The sequence below is a fragment of the Schistocerca piceifrons genome, chromosome 8 (genome assembly GCF_021461385.2).
Source record: "Schistocerca piceifrons isolate TAMUIC-IGC-003096 chromosome 8, iqSchPice1.1, whole genome shotgun sequence".
Classification (NCBI taxonomy): domain Eukaryota; kingdom Metazoa; phylum Arthropoda; class Insecta; order Orthoptera; family Acrididae; genus Schistocerca; species Schistocerca piceifrons.
In genome coordinates, this window is record NC_060145.1 from 17,125,496 (window position 1) to 17,146,068 (window position 20,573).

The 20,573-nt window shown below is 42.4% G+C and overlaps 1 protein-coding gene across 1 annotated transcript in view; it reads right to left on the minus strand.

Moving 5' to 3' along the window:
- LOC124711681 (UDP-glucosyltransferase 2-like) overlaps window positions 1-20,573 on the minus strand; it is a 52,717-nt gene that overhangs the window by 9,370 nt on the left and 22,774 nt on the right. Inside the window, exons 3-4 of the mRNA XM_047241880.1 lie at window positions 16,769-16,991; window positions 15,025-15,244 (exon numbers count right to left, since the gene is read on the minus strand). Coding sequence (XP_047097836.1) covers window positions 15,025-15,244; window positions 16,769-16,991 — 443 coding nt within the window. The remainder of the gene's footprint in view (window positions 1-15,024; window positions 15,245-16,768; window positions 16,992-20,573) is intronic.

Consider the following 20,573-nt stretch of genomic DNA (forward strand, 5'->3'; position numbering starts at 1 on the left):
TGGCCGTCGAGTGGCGCTAGCTGCGCAGCATTTGTGCACCGCCGCCGTCAGTGTCAGCCAGTTTGCCGTGCCATACGGAGCTCCATCGCAGTCTTTAACACTGGTAGCATGCCGCGACAGCGTGGACGTGAACCGTATGTGCAGTTGACGGACTTTGAGCGAGGGCGTATAGTGGGCATGCGGGAGGCCGGGTGGACGTACCGCCGAATTGCTCAACACGTGGGGCGTGAGGTCTCCACAGTACATCGATGTTGTCGCCAGTGGTCGGCGGAAGGTGCACGTGCCCGTCGACCTGGGACCGGACCGCAGCGACGCACGGATGCACGCCAAGACCGTAGGATCCTACGCAGTGCCGTAGGGGACCGCACCGCCACTTCCCAGCAAATTAGGGACACTGTTGCTCCTGGGGTATCGGCGAGGACCATTCACAACCGTCTCCATGAAGCTGGGCTACGGTCCCGCACACCGTTAGGCCGTCTTCCGCTCACGCCCCAACATCGTGCAGCCCGCCTCCAGTGGTGTCGCGACAGGCGTGAATGGAGGGACGAATGGAGACGTGTCGTCTTCAGCGATGAGAGTCGCTTCTGCCTTGGTGCCAATGATGGTCGTATGCGTGTTTGGCGCCGTGCAGGTGAGCGCCACAATCAGGACTGCATACGACCGAGGCACACAGGGCCAACACCCGGCATCATCGTGTGGGGAGCGATCTCCTACACTGGCCGTACACCACTGGTGATCGTCGAGGGGACACTGAATAGTGCACGGTACATCCAAACCGTCATCGAACCCATCGTTCTACCATTCCTAGACCGGCAAGGGAACGTGCTGTTCCAACAGGACAATGCACGTCCGCATGTATCCCGTGTCACCCAACGTGCTCTAGAAGGTGTAAGTCAACTACCCTGGCCAGCAAGATCTCCGGATCTGTCCCCCATTGAGCATGTTTGGGACTTGATGAAGCGTCGTCTCACGCGGTCTGCACGTCCAGCACGAACGCTGGTCCAACTGAGGCGCCAGGTGGAAATGGCATGGCAAGCCGTTCCACAGGACTACACCCAACATCTCTACGATCGTCTCCATGGGAGAATAGCAGCCTGCATTGCTGCGAAAGGTGGATATACACTGTACTAGTGCCGACATTGTGCATGCTCTGTTGCCTGTGTCTATGTGCCTGTGGTTCTGTCAGTGTGATCATGTGATGTATCTGACCCCAGGAATGTGTCAATAAAGTTTCCCCTTCCTGGGACAATGAATTCACGGTGTTCTTATTTCAATTTCCAGGAGTGTATATACTCACTGCTCTGTAATAGTCTACAAGCATGATAATTACTGTAAATTAAATTAGCTTTTTACGAAAATACTGTGTGTGTTTATGCTTTCTTTCTTTTTTCAAAGCCAAAAAAGGTATCAGGTTTGTCGAGCTTCCCAGAGCGTCGAGTTATCGAGAGTCCAGTTTTCGGAGTTCTAATGTTGATCATATGACTCTAAAATGCGTAAAAAAAGCTTTAAAACTCACTATTTTTCATCTAAAATTTAGAAAATTTCCCAGGGCAAAACCCCCAGTATAGGCTCCCCCAATATTTTTTATAAGTCGGGGCCCCTGAGTCCTTTTGCTACAATACAGCTGTAATGGGAACTCAAGATAGCTACTTTTTCAGCCAAGTATGACGCAGTTGTCCCCATAACAATCCAGGCAATTTCTAATGTTGTGATTCGGCAGCAAATAGGACTTACGACAGAAGCGGCGTGATTTGATCCCTAGGTTGAGTACCATTGAAAATTGCTTAGACTTCTGTCGTAAGTCCTATTTGCTGCCGAATCACAACATTAGAAATTGCCTGGATTGTTATGGGGACAACTGCGTCATACTTGGCTGAAAAAGTAGCTATCTTGAGTTCCCATTACAGCTGTATTGTAGCAAAAGCCGGAAAAGAACGAGTATAAGGGAAAACACATTGTTTGATAATTTTAAAACTGACAATAAGCAGAGCGTCATCTTGGTTTCCTACCGGATTAAAGATTACATGCTGGAAAAGACAGTATCGGAAACTGGACTGTCGATTAGTACTGTTTGTGACTATTACGGTTTCTGTCGAGAAGTGTTTTACGTAATTGTGACTAATGATGGTAGTGGTCCAATAGATGATGTCAAAAAGTTTGTAGAATCAGATGAATTGCACATAACAAGTCGAAAATATGGGAACGGACGACTTCTCAAGAACGAAACTGAACCGATTAGGGTACTCAGAGGCATAGAAGGAGCTTCAAGAAAATGTTTCATTGTGAAAGTGTATTCCAGAACTAAATTAACTTTAGTGCCTTTTGTTAAGAACTTAATTTGCCTGGCACCAAACTCATTACAAATAGATGGAAATCGCACAACGCTTTGAATGAAGAGGGATTTCACCAAGAGTTTCTATTCCATTCTGTCTTCCGATGATCCGTCTGTGCACACACAGAACATAAAGCGATTATGGTAATCCCTGAAATCATCCGTCTGAAGAGAAGGGCGATGGGGAGACAGAGATGATCTGTATTTTTCTATACATCTACTTCCACAATTTGCGGTTACATGCTATAAAACATCCCTGTGAGACTTTGCCAGTTTTCTTGAGAGATGTTGCTAGAATGCGCCCTCGGAATTTCCCAGTACGAAGATATGGATGACAAGCAAGGTATTGGAATAACACGTAACGTCGTCATTGGACAATTTTCATGCATTGTTTTTGTTGTTGCCAACGCTGTAACCGAAATCCACATCTTCGTCTTTTGTTCTAATAGTTCCGATCGCTGTAAACAAAATCGATGTCTTGTTCCAAAGACCTTGTAAAATATAACTAGACTCACTGATGGCGCTGCAGTCGCGGGATAATTTGAACCTTTTGCTGGACGCCATTATAGTGGTTGTAGTCTGATGTGTTGTGTAGTATTGTTGTTTATGAATACCCTGATTCAACGTTGTATATTTGTTGGGGCGTACATACAGTATTTGTTACTCGTAATTCTACTGTCTGTACGTTACAATCAAAAGAAGTACAATGGTGAAGAGTTGTGCAGCGATTAATTGTACAAATAAATTCGAGAAAGGAACGAATATTACATTTCACAGGTATGTGGATATTTTAAGTTGTTTTGTATGTCAGCGCACTTGCTTAATAAATGTTTTTGTAACACGGTATTAGCATAATGTCTGTGCATCTATTTGACGGTTTCCTTTCTCAAAACCACAGCTGTTACAAAAATGGTTACACGCTGTCAGGAGGCAAGATTTCCGACCGACAGAATACCATTTTATATGTTTTCATCATTTTGAAGAAAGTTGGCCGATCGGTAGTTTTTTCATGGTCTAGGCTAGGTTGAAACATGATAATTTGGTCGTGAGTTGCCAAAGCACTATGCTATATGTAACGCACTTCTCGTCATAAAATCTGAAGCAAGGTAGAGTCAGAAAATGTCTATATAGTGGGCAAATCTTCGAGTATTTTGATGCATTTTGCGTACATCTATCGTAAATGAACTACGAAAAATGCTAGGGGTCCAGTACATAACTTTTAGCTACGGCAGATCCCATGTAGTACGTAAGATAAATTCATAAACAGTGACTACTTGCTGTTTGTTCATAAATTAAAAAGTATATTGTAGTGAGGTATTTAAATGAGGCATTATGTTTGTGACCTAACTCAAGGGGAGGGATTTTATAACCAAAAGCGATGTATAAACATTCGAACTCCGCGCGTCAGTTTACCACTCTAATGGCCGCCGGCCAGCTATTCAATTTGTCCGCTCTTCACAGTCGACCTCTCGTGCGGTTGTGGGGGCCTGTCTTGTTCCGCGACAGTCGCGCGTTCTTGGAAATTACCCAACAGCGATTTTCGAATATCTGCTAAACAACGTCCAATTGAGCTTCGTGACCAGTGAAAATCTTTCTGACGTGGATGTTTCGTAGCGAGTTGCAGAGAACAAGACGCAGCAGCGCTGAGTCAAGCGGTGCCACAGTACGAGGGGAACAGGATTGGCTGGTAGCGAAGTGTGCCCAGCAACCTCGCCGAGTACGCGCCGGCCGCGGTGGCCGTGCGGTTCTGGCGTTGCAGTCCGGAACCGCGGGACTGCTACGGTCGCAGGTTCGAATCCTGCCTCGGGCATGGGTGTTGTGTGCTGTCCTTAGGTTAGTTAGGTTTAAGTAGTTCTAAGTTCTAGGGGACTTATGACCTAAGATGTTGAGTCCCATAGTGCTCAGAGACATTTGAACCATTTTGAACCGAGTACGCGGCGTGCGTGACTCAGCGGAGGCACCAGGCAGCGGGCACTCTGAGCGAGATAACGTTTCTGGCATTGGGTAGCGACGCTGCTTATCTTGACCGTGATACCGGCCAAGGTCTCCTTCCTCGTGAGATCTTCTGCGGGGTCTCGAGGGAGCGAGATGGCGCAGTGATTGGCACACTGAACTCTCATTTGGAACGACGACGGTTCAAATTCGCGTCCAACCATCCAGATTTATATGTTTTCCGTGATTTCCCTAAATTGCTCCAGGCAAATGTCGGGATGGTTCCTTTGAAAGGGCACAGCCAGTTTCCTTTTCCATCCTGAAATCATTCCGAACTTGGTGCTCAGTCTGTAATGACTTTTGTGGACGAGACGTCAAACCCTAACCTTCCTTCCAAGGCCTAGAAACGGTGCTATTGCTGCTTTGTCTCTATTCACCTGCGTCCACCGTTCAACCTCCCGGTCATGCCGCGTCTCTAAAGGGCACGCAGATGTGTTTGCTGTGCCATCTTACCCCCACCCCCACGGCTCAACTATTCTACGTCAAACGCACGCATCGGTAATTTGGAAGAAGCATTGGTTACCGAAGTCGGGGACGCAATAATAGCGATACAACGAATACCTCGCTGCCGTGACGGGCGAATCTGGATCTTGTTTTCTGCGTTGCCAAGGGAATATCACACAATGGCGTAAATATTAATGACTGAATCTGTTTTGATACCTACCGAAAGTAAATTTTTCTTGGCGGAAATTAACTCGTCGAATATGTACACTGGAAAAGTGCTCCGGGTTTTGTTGGAAGTACAGCTTCTTGCTAAATGCCGAACAAAAAAAAATTGCGTCGAATGTCACGGCCAGACATGCGCTAATGTTTACAAGACAATCTGTGGTGTCGAATTCCCCTTCGAGCTGTATTGCATAAAATGTAAGAAAAGGACATCAGTAAGAAAGAAGACTCGGTTTGACTCGTCAAAACTGAGCACTGAAAAGAGTGTCATTATCTTTTCCTGCTTGATGAGAAGCTATACATTAGGAGCCACTGCTTCTGAAAATGAAGTGTCTCTCACGACGGTCGGACTATTACGGATTCTGTCGCGAAGTGTGCTATGCCTGTGACACAAACTAAAGTGTCCCCACGTATGGTCATAGCAAAACCGTAGAAACTGACGAGTCGCACCTCACGGCAAAGGACGGCTCCTGAAAAGCGAAATCGAACACATGTGGGTCTTTGGTGGCATAGAAGAAGAATCGAAGAAGTGCTTTATACTTCATGTGTAGTCTCGGGATAAGGTTCCTTTTAGTGCCTCTGATAAGGCATTTTACTTTACCTGGTATGACAGTCGTAACAGGTGGGTGAAAGTCGTCGATGAAAGTCGTAGTGCAATTTGCGGAAAGAAGCTATCGATCACGATTTCGTCAGCCGCTCTATAGAGCTCGTTTCCTCTGATGATCTGTCCGTCAACACGGAGCGTGTAATCAAATCCTCAAAGTCATCTGTTAAGAGTGAACGTCGTTCGGGGGAAGAGATGAACTGCATGTGTTCCAGCACATAAACATTTCCACAACTTACGCCGGACGCAGAAATATCTTTCATCTGAAACTCTCCCCATATTTCTCAGAGATACTGCGCGAGTTTATCCTGGCTACGGAAAACAAGAAATTCTGCTGCTTGTCTATACAATACGTTGCATTGTCCACAGTGAGGATATCGCTGACGAGGGAAGTACGCGTTCGTCTTTTGTCGTCTATGTTGACAACAGTTACACAGATATGCATTGTTATTCTAAATGATGGACGCATCAAAAACTTCGTATTTATTCAAGTACAAATCCAAAATGAACAAGCTTTATACCAATGGAAAGAGGAAGTTTCAAGTTGTTTTCATAATGTTTGATATCAGTCTAATAAATTTAATAATTTGTAAATAATTAGGTTTTAATAATTATTTAACACTTAAAAATGTAATAAATGTTCAATGTGACCACCTCTGGCTGCACGGCAAACATCGACGCGTAGCCAAAGTCGTCCCACACACGCGAAAGCGTGTCTGCTGTTACTGAATGCACGGCAGCAGTGATCCGGTTCCGCAGACCGTTCAGAGTGGTTGGTAGAGGCGGGACGTAAACAGCTTCCTTCACATAACCCCATAAGAAATAGTCGCAGGGTGAGAGATCAGGAGATCTCGGTGGCCAGAAGTCCCCTGCGACCGAACCAGCACTGACGAAGGGAGTCATTCAAAAAGCCTCGCACAACACGATGCCAAAGGGGGCGAAGCTCCATCCTCTTGGAAAGTGAAGTCCTGGGAATCTTCCATAACTTGAGGGAACAGCCATCCTCCCAACATGTCCAGGTACGGGAATCCTGTTACAAATCTTTCCGCAAAGAAAAATGGTCCATAAACCTTTATACGGGATACGGCACAGAACACGTTCAACTTCGGTGAGTCTCTTTTGTGGTGTAATGGTGAATGTGGGTTTCCAAAACCCCATCTACGAACTTTGTGTCTGTTGACTTTTCTACTAAGGTGGAACGTCCCTTCAGCACTAACAATTACACATCCACATTCTACATTTATACTCCGCAAGCCACCCAACGGTGTGTGGCGGAGGGAACTTTACGTGGCACTGTCGCAGAAAGCCTGTGTGAGCGCTCGAATCTCTCTAATTTTCTTACTTTGTTTATGAGGCGACAGCGCGGAACTGTATCGAACGCCTTCCGGAAGTCAAGGAAAATAGCATCTACCTGGGAGCCTGTATCTAATATTTTCTGGGTCTCATGAACAAATAAAGCGAGTTGGGTCTCACACGATCGCTGTTTCCGGAATCCATGTTGATTCCTACAGAGTAGATTCTTCGTTTCCAGAAATGACATGATACGCGAGCAAAAAAACATGTTCTAAAATTTTACAACAGATCGATGTCAGAGATATAGTCCTATAGTTTTGCGCATCTGCTCGACGACCCTTCTTGAAAACTGGAACTACCTGTGCTCTTTTCCAATCATTTGCAACCTTCTGTTCCTCTAGAGACTTGCGGTACACTGCTGTTAGAAGGGGGGCAAGTTCTTTCGCGTACTCTGTGTAGAATCGAATTGGTATCCCGCCAGGTTCAGTGGACTTTCCTCTGTTGAGTGATTTCAGATGTTTTCTAATCCTTGGACACTTATTTCGATGTCATCCATTTTTTCCTTCGTGCGAGGATTTAGAGAAGGAACTGCAGTGCGGTCTTCCTCTGTGAAACAGCTTTGGAAAAAGCGACTCGCTGTAGAAATGCGTCATCCTCCATCTTTGCTAGCACATAACCGCAAAATGCGAGATGCTTCTCTTTGTCATTGCGGTTGAGAGCCTGCACACGTTGTGATCGGTAGGGATTGCACAGCAAACGCCGTCTCAGAACTATCCATACAGTTGGTTGGGGTCTTCCAAGTTCTCGACTGGCTCTATTGGTAGACTTACTGGGACTGCGCACGAAACTTTCTCGAATCCGTGGGACATTATCCTCTGACACGCGCAATCGGCCTGTGCTTTTTCCTTTGCCCACACTCCCAGTCTTTTTAAATTGCTTAAACCAATGGGTAATGCTTTTGCGAGTTGGTGGTTGAATACTGAATTTGGTACGAAATACCCGCCGCAGTGCAATTTGCGACTCACTTTTCGGGAACTCAAGAACGCAGAAAACCTTGTGCTCCACAGTCGCCATCTCACAACTGCCAGTGAAACGCAATGGCGACCCTATTGCCCTGCGAACTCTACCGGCCGCTTCTGAAACCATCACCGCCCTCTCGCCGAAAACTGCAACTTCCTCGTTTCATAGGTATAAACTTGTTCATTTTGGGCTTGTACTTGAATACATATGAATTTTTGAAAATGGGTCCAGCGCTTAGAATACCGCTGTATATCGGGCTCAGTGCACACGCGACTTCGATACCCAAGGTTTCTCCTAAATTACCCACGCATCTATATATGAAACCTCTGCTGAACTCAAAAACCTCTACCCAAGTGGACTACTGCCAACACACTAAGCGGACCCATGCTGCTGTGTCACGCACTCGTGTCGTTCTGCCACATCCTGGCCCATAAAGCGCAGCCGTGATGCGGTGTTCTGAGGTACATATCGAAGATTCCCCTGAGACCTTTACGGCTGTGTCGCTTCCCCTTCTTGTCCAGTCCGAGTTCGCAGCCCATCTCTAACGAACTCGTGATGAACTGCCCCTTTTTTTGCTGCTGATTTCAGTCAACATTATCATCTCCTAAAGAATTGAAGCATATCTGATACAGGTACGTTATCATCCCTTGATAAATAAGGTATTAATGCAGCTTACGTTTATATAATGAGAAACAGATATGTTTAAAACTGTTAGTCAGGATAATGGAAAAATCAGAATTGGAAGCTGGTCCAGGGAAGAAGATCGTGAAATTCAAATTACTGAACTGAGAAAACAAAGAAGAAATACGATTTAAAAAAAAGGTGCCTAAACCAAGAGCGTGACTAGCGAGGAGCAGGTAAGCGCCAATGCCCTTCTAGACCCCTTAGAAAAAGCGAACTCAAACTCACTCCAAAAAAGCTCACACAAGTGTAAATCCAGCATCAGTTTTAAGAAATTGAGAGTATTTAATGGACACTGATTAGAAGCGAGTAAACTTACAAATATTTATCACGTAATCTCAAAATTATTTACTTGTTAGCTGAGTAACCCTTCATCGCCCAAGTATTTATTTATTCCACTCTTCTATTAGTCCATCTCCCTCTTGCCCCCCTCTCTGCCCATCTCCTCATCCTCTACCCCGCTCTCTCTGTCCACTTCCTGCTGCTCCCCTTCTCTGTACATCACCCTGTTATCACGCCCAACACATCCCAATGAGACTTGCTGCGTTTTACCTGCTCAGTATTTCTTTCCAGATAACAACGGATGGTGTACCAAGTTTCGTTGAAATCGATCCTGTAGCTTGGGAGGACATGTTGAATATTTATAATACTTGCAGTACCGTTGTGTTTTCAATTCGTTATGTTGCTCCTATTTTTAACCAGTCGATGTCAAAAACCACTGAAACATCGGTATAGGAAGTGCGTACATGTGTCACAACGTTACCTACCTGACAGCAAAACAAGATATACAAATCTCAGACAAACTGTACTCTCTCCGTTAAGAACGTAGTATGTAGTAGGAACCAACTATAAAGTTCTTCCCGGAATGTGTTTGGTGATTAATAAGGACACTGCTGAGTTTTATTTCATAAGAAATTGTGTTTCGTTCCCTTCACTTCTCTTCCTGTATTGCCCCTCTCCCCATCAGTTCAGATCCTGGGCATACTCTCGATTTCAACTACAGTTGTGTTGATGATGAAATTGTATTGTTTGCCCTAGTATTGGTAAGCGTCGTTAGTGGAAGTAGTTAACAGTAAGTTTGAAAGAAAGACTGAAAATGAATTACACCAAGCCTGAAATAATGCGTAATTATCTCGTCGAAAAGGAAATCGCCGTGTTACTATTTTCTTTGAGGGCAACACTAACACCCAGTCCCGGGTCAGAGAAAATCCCCAACCCGGCCAGAAATCGAACCCGGTACCCTGTGATCCAGAGGCAGCAACGCTAGCCATAGCCACTAGACCACGAGCTACGGACTTGAGACAAGGGGAGGGGGAAGAAGTGAGATTAGTATTAGATAACGACCGATAGCACAGCAAAAGAATTAAAGGGAAGAACTAAATAAGATTTTAAGAACAAAGTTATGAAAGATTACATTAAACGTGTATAGGTACATCTCTGGGTACAAACATAAATATTTTTGTTTATTAATTATTTTTGGCAGTAAATGTCAATACATTCAGACATTACAAGAATATAAATGTTTGAAGGTATCCGTATGTATCTTTGTTGTCAGAGAGCCTGTCTTCGACTGTGGAGACCGAACAGTTGAGCGGTAGGACTGAGACGAGAAAACTTTTATTGTTGACTTGTGGTATTGCTGATGTGTTGGTTTTCATGCGCAGAGACGCATTAATAATGAGGGACCTGTGACCTCTGCTTTGTGCGTGGATCATCTCAGATAGTTTACACGTGTGCAACGAATGCAAATAGGTTGGCCGTTGATGAAACAATACGTGCGCACATCAGGTTTGTACATTTCTAGGAGTGTTCTTTGATATAACTGTATTGTATCAATCAGTGAAATAAAACTATTTCGAGTGTGCCACGGAGCTGAACATTGTAAAGGCGAATGTGCTCTGTAAATAAGTTAGTGCCGCGTTTTCCAAACTGTGCCTACCCTGGAACTGTAACCCCACGACATCAGGTTCACCACGGCAGCTGCGACATTACAGGAGTCCTTTCGTCATCCGTTTTCTCTTAAAAATGATATGTTCTGCCAGTAGTAATAATGTAATTCGTCTGTATAGAGCACCAAAGTATAAATGTAATGTTTGCGCCACATCCCGCCGCACAAATTTTCTTCTGTTCAGTAAAATAGTAATAAATGTTCTTGGCGTGATCTTTTTGACAGCTGATTCTGGCCCTGCAACTTCTTCGACGTTATTGTGTCTACCGGTCTTCAGAATAAGATTGTTCATCACTTAACTGAGAAACTATGTAGGTCAGGGAATGTACACAGGGTGTAAGCCGAACAACTTGATTTCAGTATCTGAATATTCTTGCTTACAGAAAAACGTAACGTTTCTACCAGCTATTTTGCCAGTTGCTGGGTCTACAATAGACTTGACAGCCTTCACACAAGGTAACTGCCTGCTGATTTTATCATCTGTCAATTTTTTTTAAATTTTGAACAAATTATCACCTGTAAGTTGGCAAGATGAGATTTTCTTGTTTCTCAAATAAACCGCTTTCAGCTGTATATGGACGTTCACAGGATCTGAGTTAACGAGCATTGCGATCTCATTTAAATATTTGGACCAAAGAGTCAGCCTACAGGAATTGCGAAACGAACTCTGTCATACAGGACCATATGCCACAAAGGGCGCAGATTCACCACGAGACAGGAAAACTCACAGGCGTCTATTGTCTATTGAGGCCTAAGCGCTGTAATATGCGAGTGAGACAGACGTGAACCTACATCATAGGGAAACTCAACAAAAGGATTTGGTGGCCAAGGAGACGTAGCAGTGTTAAATATGGTAGACCTAAGATCGGCCATAAAGGGAAACATTTATGAAAACTATTTAATTCTGTAGTAATGCAGGGGATCAAGCCACAGTAATTTCAATCTCCCATCCTCCATAAGTTTTCATGGTGATCCCAATAAAACTTAAATATTTATCGTATCTATAATAGTTTAGGATTTACTGTTGAAGTGAAACTAACAAAGACCTGAATGCTAAAATCTGAACGCTTTGGTCGATCTTAACGATCGACATTTCATATAGAAGCGCTTCATTAAAATGACAAACGTAGTGAATATCAACTCTGTAACTTTATTTGTTTAAAAGATATAGTAATTTTAAAGTATCAGTATTTAAGTTAAGCATCAGATCATCGTTTCCTCCACACAAAACACATTGAACGATGACAGCATGACACCTTATTCAATCATTAGGTAATAGAATACTTGTTGTAATGTTTAGTGCATAACAGTTACTTTAGTTCTTTATTTATTTATCAGGAAGCACATTGGTGCAAAGCTACTGGCCGTGACATTCAAAGTTTAGAAGGATATTATATTGGTTTTATGTAAAAGAATTTAACGTTTATTATCTAATGGATATCATTGTTACTTTATTTAGAACGTGAAAGTGGTCAAGCTTTGAAAATGAAAAGTAATGTAGAATAAGCTGTAGCCAATCAGATGGACGGCTTCAGGTAAGGGAACTGCCCTAGTCAGTTGAGTGACGATGTTCGACGCGCGCGGAAAACACGGCCGGACACGGGCAGAGAGGGGCAGTTCTGGTCGAGACACCAAAGGGGACGGTTCGGCTGGAGATGCCAAAAAGAGACAGTGCTGGCGGTGACGCGGAAGCGGACTGTCGGTGTTTAGGTTGCTGAGAGATGAAACGACTTAGAAAATTTCGCGTTGTGTGGTACCGCGGGTTTAGTCTCTGAGCGCGAAGATAACGAGGTGGAATATTAGACTTGTATTTCGCGATGAGATTGTGAATGATCGAACTGTGTCAAATGGATATGCGCTCGAGTGTAACAGTAACTCTAAATATGACCACTTTCGTTATTAGTTCGCTTTCTGAATAAACATTATTCTAATCAAGTAGCAACTGTGTGGCCTCATCATTTATGGGTCGTTAATTTAGTTCCCGATATTACTATTACTCTTATTATATGTTATGTTAACTTTGTATTTCGCAAACTTGCCATCAGCCAGACAATTTAACCAAAGGGTCACAAGTGTCTAATTTAGGGCGTGTAATGCGACACGTTCGGTTCAACCCCTAGACGAGTTTGAGCCAAGACATTTCGACGAAGAGGAACCGCATGTGAGACCGAACATCTTTGGGATGTTAGCTCGCGCGGAACAAGACCGGTTTATGACTTCATATCACACCTTCACGTGTACATACATCAGTAAAACATGAAGACCTGATACGGAAGGATGGGGACTCTACCTTCTCAAAGTAAAATACTATTACCTTCAACAAGCAGGACTTAATAGTTCAAACTGACCAGTTGAGAAACTGACATGTTAAAAGCACATTTCCTTCACACCAGGAAGCGGCGACGGCGGTTTATTTCAGGAACATGGGCTACTTCAGCTGCGGTTGTCATCAACAGAAAACTATTTGAAATTTTCTTGTCTCTTAAGAAATCTGCTTGCAACCTTTTTAGACAGGCTTTCTTTCCCGTACAAGCTTATTTTGTGACTCGATTTCTCTGATGGGCTGTAAGGAAGCACCTTCTCTACCCGTGAAACAGCTTTGCCAAGGGACTAAAGACATTTGTATGATCCTATCTGGGAAGCACGAGTCTCCAACTCATCTACAGTGAGTACAGATTTTAGTTTATGCCAGTACTTCCTTTTTCTTTCAGTTTCCTTCTTACAATGAGTAAATAAATTTTTTTTCAGATGTGGATGCCTTTATCTTCGTGTTTTCCTAACTTTTTCTACCCTGTTTGCGTTCTTTTACTTTATGGGTGCTGTATTTGCTGGCATCTTTCTGCAGCTTTTCTCGAAATCGTGTCTTATGCTTTGCTGACATTGTTTTTCCTTTTTCCTGAATAAATAAAAAGTCACTATTAGTATAAACGATTAAGGCACTTGCTGTACCAACCAGCATAGCTTGAAAATGACAAGGAGTGTTAAATGGTTTAGATTTCAGTAACAACCATAAAAAACTGACACAGATGGGACACAATTACTTTCAACATTCGTACGTTGGTATTTACGTATTAAACACTACTTTATGTGTCACTGCGTGTATTTATTGAGTTTTCTCACTCCTAATCTAAAATCAATAGAATTTTTATAATTGCTTCTTCCTGTTTTTCGTCATGGATGGGGCACTAAAAGCGTAGCTGTTTTTGTAAATTACTGCATACTTTTCTTTAAAAACTGAAATTTGTCTGAAGGATAACGTTCTGCTCTTAAAACTCAAGAACTGAAACAACTGTGGCTGCAACGTAAATTTAGATAACTGCCAACGTAAAAAGCAAACATTTTGTCCTCCATCCTCATCTACTGAAGTGCTGACTTGGTTTAACTGTATTTCCTCAAATGATTTTGTAACTCCGGTAATTTTCTCACGACACGCAAATTGAACTTTTGTAGATTCAGAAAATTTGGACGTAAATTTAATTAAAAACAAAAATCAGAAAAGTCTCTGACTTTTTCACATGGAATCACCCATATGTGTTGGAGTTCCGTTCGAATTTTGAACTTCATGAAGAGCGGAATGGAACGTCATATATGTGTCCACATAAATCTGTAATTCAAATACTGACTAAGTCTGATGATCGTTAGGAAGAATGGAAACTGGTGGCAATAAAAAAAAGTTAAGAGAATGTGACAACGGTTTAACACGATTTGAGACAAATGCCTGCTAGCTATAGGGCGCTCCAGCTACAGGAAACGTATTCCAAAACTTACGTTGTCAGCCTAATCCAGATACAAGAGTTCATTAGAACTTCTATTAACTGATATAATTGGGACGCTCTATCAGCGTTCTGCAAAAACTGCGCTTGACTTGGTAGATTAGAAGTCTCATAATTAGATCCAGTGAGCACTTTCGTCCATGGTAAGTCAGGACCAAATGATGGTAGAGAAAAAGGGAGGGGGAGCGAAACGAATATGCATTGACTCTGACGTGTCTTTCTCTCGTATCAAGACAGCTGACGATCGAACCGTATCGTGTTGCTGAAGCGCCATGTGTTATCTACAGTTTTATGTGGCAGAGTATTTAGAACTAGCCAGATGTAACACCAGAAAACCCTTAGGCAGCATGTAGTTCAAATGGCTCCAAGCACTATGGGACTTATCATCTGAGGTCATCAGTCCCCTTGACTTAGAACTACTTAAACGTAACTAACCTAACGACATCACACGCATCCATGCCTGAGGCAGGATTCGAACCTGCGACCGTAGCAGCCGTGTGGTTCCGGACTGAAGCGCCTATAACCGCTCGGCCACAGCGGCCGGCGTAGCATGTAGTACATAATAATTTGTTATCTACTGTGAAAGCTACATCCTAAGAGTTTCAAGCACCAGTCTCAACTGTTTGAGAGCTTCCAACAGCTGAGACAGCAATAAAGAAAGTATCTACTTACGTTCTTGTGCAAGCAGATTTAAAGTAATCTGTAGAAACATTACCTTGGATTTGTGAGAATTTCTTTTAGAGCCCAATTCAAAGATTCTTCTGTGACATTGTTAAAGTTGAGCATAATGCCGTATCCAGACTCTTGTGCTTTGATAAGATTTGGTGTTTGGTCACCAAACACAGGAAATCCAAGTAGAGGCACGCCATTATGGAGAGCTTCTTGCAAACCCATCATTCCTCCGTGAGTCATAAACAACTTTATATTTTTGTGAGCTGAGAAAGAAAGAAAGAAAGTAACATCAGAAATTGTCAAGCATGTTGATAAAAAGAGAAAACAATTTATGACTGATTGTAAGGAATTAATAAGCAGCAACTGATAATTTTTTATATTTTTGTGACCTGAGAAAGAAAGAAAGTAACATCAGAAATTCTCAAGCATGTTGATGAACAGAGAAGACAATTTATGACCGTTTGTAAGGGGACGCTAGGTTTCATAGCATGTCTAGTGTTCTGTTGTATTGTTTATTCTTTGACATGTGAAATTGTGTATGATTCTGTTATTTCCATTTTATTAACTTTCGTTGAGTACCAGACTCTTGCGGATACTATTTATATGCGCGTTTAGAACGTTTCACCTGCGAGTTTAACGTTCGGATTGGTACGCAACTTAAGAGAGAAGCCGCTCTTCCAATCTGTTCGGCAGACACTGTTACCGAAATAAATAATTTTGTTCCGTGAAACCTCCAGACTCAGTTTTGTTCACCTGAAGCAAAGGTCGGTTAGTCCACGTCAAGCTAATCACGGCACAGTTGTTAACCCTGTGAGAAATTGTCTTTATGATTAAAAAAAGACTTTACAACTTTGTAATGATATAGAAATTTATTGAGATAACTTACGAAATCTGTAGATGTGTCATTTTGTTGCAAGCAACCACAAGCTTGTGAATCAGTACCCCATTCCGCCACCGGGAGCGCCAGTGCAGTGCACAGTTAAAATGGCTGCCTTCACTGCTGTGGAGCGTACTCGCTGTGCGCTTTGAAACTTTTTTGTTCCACAGAGTGATGAAGCACTAACGCGTCAGTTGGACACAATTTGGCAAGATGTCCCACGGGGAGCCATCCGACAAACATATAAATCAATGCCAAGCCGAATAACTGCTTGCGTAAGGGCCAGATGTGGACCAGCGTGTTATTTACTAACCCAATTTGTGAAGCTTTTCCTCCTGAATGGATCATCAAATTTTTCTGAAATTTTAATCATTGATTTGTCTATAAATGTACCTCATATCTACCGAATTGCGTCCCATTTGGATAATTCCTTCGTGATGCGTCTTTTTTTGGTCTTACATTGTATTTGCTTTACTGTTGCTCGTAATGCTTAGTTTGCCAAATAGAACTTGGAGAATTAACTGGAGAATCGATGACTGCCAGATTACGTACCTCACATAAATGTACATGAACCTAGTCGAGTGACTCAAAAGTATTTAAGAACTATCAAAAAAGTTCAATACGGTTGATGTTCTTTGCTGGCGAGTGGTGTTGATCATTGATGTGATCGTCTCATCGACGCCATATTATCGATATGTTCGTCCACTCAGAAGTACACTTGAGGATGCTGGAGAGAGTGGAAGAAGGGGAAAGAAAAGGTGATTCACTAGAATGTTATTGATCTTTAATAATGAATGACAATATAGGTGAAGAAGCAAACGTGGGAGAGTGAATTAAAAAAAAAAGGCAGGCGATACTGAGGATGTTTTGTAATTCTTATTACAGGCAAACGGCAGGTATACAGACTTACCTAGTATATCACTCTGAGGAAACCATTTTCCAATCTTGAGGTTGTCTGGCGGATTGGCGAGAGTATCTGTTTCAAACTTCCAGATGATTTTCTCTTTGAGCTTGGAGAACACACCGAGGAAGACGTTAATTATGTCTTCTGGCAAGTCTGCACTTTGTACGGCGCTACCCAAGCTGAAGTAGATCACACCGTCTGTTGCAGCATCCAGAAATTTTTGCAGGTCCTGGAATGAAACGCATCTCTGTAGACGACACATTGCGATAATGTTCGGTTCACAGTTTCGCTATAATTGTACTAAAATATAATTTTAAGTTTTTCCTCGCAGTACAAGTTATCACTCTTCACTCGTTGTGGTCTTTTTCGAAATTATGGATTAACGTAACTTTCAGCACCAATCTCTCCTGTGCAACTTTCTTCATGTCTGCAAAACTACTGCGACCTGCATACATTTCAGCTTGCTTATTGCATTCAGTCTTGCTCTCAAGAATTTACTTCCCCCCAGTACCAGGGACGCTTCATTACCAAATTAACTATTCCTTGATGGCTCAGGATGTATTCTTCTGATCAATTTTTACTATAAATCCATTCTCTCGCCGATTTGATTGATTATCTCTGCACTGGTTAGCCCATGTACCCATCTAATCTTCAGAATTCCTGTACCCCTCAAAAGCTTGTATTCTGTTCCTATCTGTTCTACCATAAACGTATCAGTTCCATATGACGAAAGTTTTACAGAAATGCTTCCAAAAAGATCTGTTAAAATTTACATTCTCTGTTAACGTATGCCTCTTTTTCAGAAAACTTTTTTCTCGTTACTGCCAATCTGGCCTCTACTTTGCAGGCGCCAGGTAGTTTCCAGTGCAAATAACAACACCCATCTACTACATTTTGCCTCTCATTGCTTAACCTAAAACTCCCCTACATCACCTGATTTAATTCAACTACACTCATCATATTACTATTTAATATTCATGTTATCTTTCTATGACACTGTTCGGTTCCACTATTTTCTTAGTCCTTTACCATCTCTAATAGATAAACACTGCCATTGGTCAAGTTGAGCAATTTTATTTTTTCCCCCTAAACTTTAATTCCTTTTCCTTTAGTGCTGGTTGTGTTCACAGTCAGTAAGTTACACATCCAGAGTATTTCATGAACAGTTCAAGATACTGCAGCAAGGTGAGAATGACCCTTCTCGCGACGACGTCCTTGTGTAAATGTTCTTCGTTTTCTGGCCACGTGAAATACAACCTCAAGCTTTTGACGATCACCACTGTCACCTCCATCAGGGCCGGCCGCGTTGGTCTCGCGGTTCTAGGCGCTCAGTCCGGAACCGCGCGACTGCTACGGTCGCAGGTTCGAATCCTGCCTCGGGCATGGATGTGTGTGATGTCCTTAGGTTACTTAGGTTTAAGTAGTTCTAAGTTCTAGGGGACTGATGATCTCAGATGTTAAGTCCCATAGTGCTCAGAGCCATTTGGACCTTTATCAGGAGCAACTGACTGCCGAAACTCCTGGTGTAGTGGCCTCCCGCAGCCGACAGTTGACTGGTCAGCAAACGTGATCATTACGTCATCCCACGAGAGACTGTGTCAACATTTACATCTATAATCTGTAAACCACTGTGAGATGCAAGCCAGAGAGTAACCTCCAGGATTTTTCCCCATTCCATTCAAGGATCGATGGGGAAATAACTGTTTCAGTGCCTCTGTGTATGCTGTAATTAATGTAATCTTGACCTCATGATCCCTATGGGAGCGATACGTAGGGCGTTGTAGTATTTTCCTAGAGGCAGCGTTTAAAAGCAGTTATTAGAATTTATTTAGTAGGCTTTCCCTGGATAGTTTACGGCTATCTTCAAGTGTGATCCAGTTGTAATGGGAGTGATCATATCTTGTAAAATACAATACTCTAAAATTCATGTATTCATGTTATGAAATAAATCTGTTTCAGTTTTATATATTAGTTCTGTTTATGAACTAATACAGGGTGTATCAAAAAATACCATCCGATTTGGTACGTCTATATTTCTGAAACTAATAAATATATACAATGAATTTTGTTTTTTGATTAATAGGGAACTCAAAAAGTTTTTTTTTCCTCATGCCTTCTCATAGGTGTTCAATATGCCCCTCTTGAGATGCACGGTACATGCCAATGCGGTATTCAAATTGTTTCCACATTGCAGCTAGCATGTCTTGAGTTACAGCTTCCACAGCTGCTGTTATGCTATGTCTCAGTTCATTCATTGTTGTTGGTAACGGAGCCACATAAACTGAATTTTTTAAAAAAAAAAACACAAAAAATAATCACACACAGTCTAGTCTGGCAACCTTGAAGGCCAGTAATGTGAGACTGAATAATTTGCACCAGTGCAACAGATCCATCGTTCAATAATCCTTTGATTTAAAAATTCCCGCACTTCCAAATACCATTGTGGCGGTGCGTCATACTGTTGGTAGATGAAATCGTTCGAATCAGTCTACAACTGTGGGAAAAGGAAGTTCCCAAGCATATCGAGACATGTGCTTCCTGTAACATTGTCTCGGAAATGAAAAATGGACCATACACCTTTTCCCTGAAACTGCACAAAAGACATTAAATTTTGGAGATTCCCTATCATGTTGTACAACTTCATGTGGTTGTTCCGTACCCCATATTCTCACTTTTATAACGGTTCACCTTACATGCAAATGGAATGTTGCATCGTCACTAAACACTATGTGTGGAAGAAGACTGTCATCCTCCATCTTGCCAAGAACGAAATTACACAACTCCACTCGTTGTTGTTTGTCGCCTTAGCGAAGAACTTGCAGTAGCTGTCTTTTGCATGGTTTCATGTGTATGACGCCAGACAGACATCGGGTGATGTTGAGCAGTCGAGCTGCACGGCGAACGGATTTTTGCGGACTCCTTGTGAAACTATGACAGATGCTTTCGACGTCTGTGCCAGACACTTGGGGACGGCCCAGCGATTTACCTTTACACTAACAACCTGTTTCTCGGCATTGTTCATACCATCGTGTAATGCTCTGTGCTGTAGGAGGATCCACAGCGTACCTAGTACGAAAGTCTCACTGAACAGTTATTGCTGACCGGCACTGCGCAAAACGTAGGACACAAAACGCTCTCTGTTGTCGCAACACCATTTTTACCAGAACTGGAGTGGGTGCACACTGCTGCTACCTAGCGGAACCATGTAAAACTGGAGTTTTTTCTTTCCAACAGTACATTTTTCACGCACATATCTCAAACAACATAATAGTCAACATTTTTAAAAATCGGATGATTCTTTTTGATACACCCTGCATAAGAATTAATTAGACTTTCATATCTACCATCATGTAGAGGTGACCCACTGTAATCAAAACTGTAGATCTAAAATTCTAATTCACTCTTATATTAATTCACAAACAGAACTAATATATAAAACTGACACAAGATGTATTTCCAATTTCATTTGAAACTGTAATTTCAATTTAAAATTACTCTCATTATTTGTATTTGTATAATTATTCCGAAATGCCTACGTTTCTAGAATATGTAGGCTTAGAGAAAGCTTTTGACAATGTTGACCGGAATACTCTCTTTCAAATTCTGAAGGTGGCAGGGATCAAACACAGGGAAGCGAAAGGCTATTTACAGTTTGAGCAGAAACCAGACGGCAGGCACGAAAGGGAAGCAGTGGTTGAGAAGGGATAGAGACAGGTTTGTAGCATATCCTCAGTGTTATTAAATCTGTATATCGAGGAAGCAGTAAAGGAAACAAAAGCAAAATTTGGAGCAGGAAGTAAAATCCATGGAG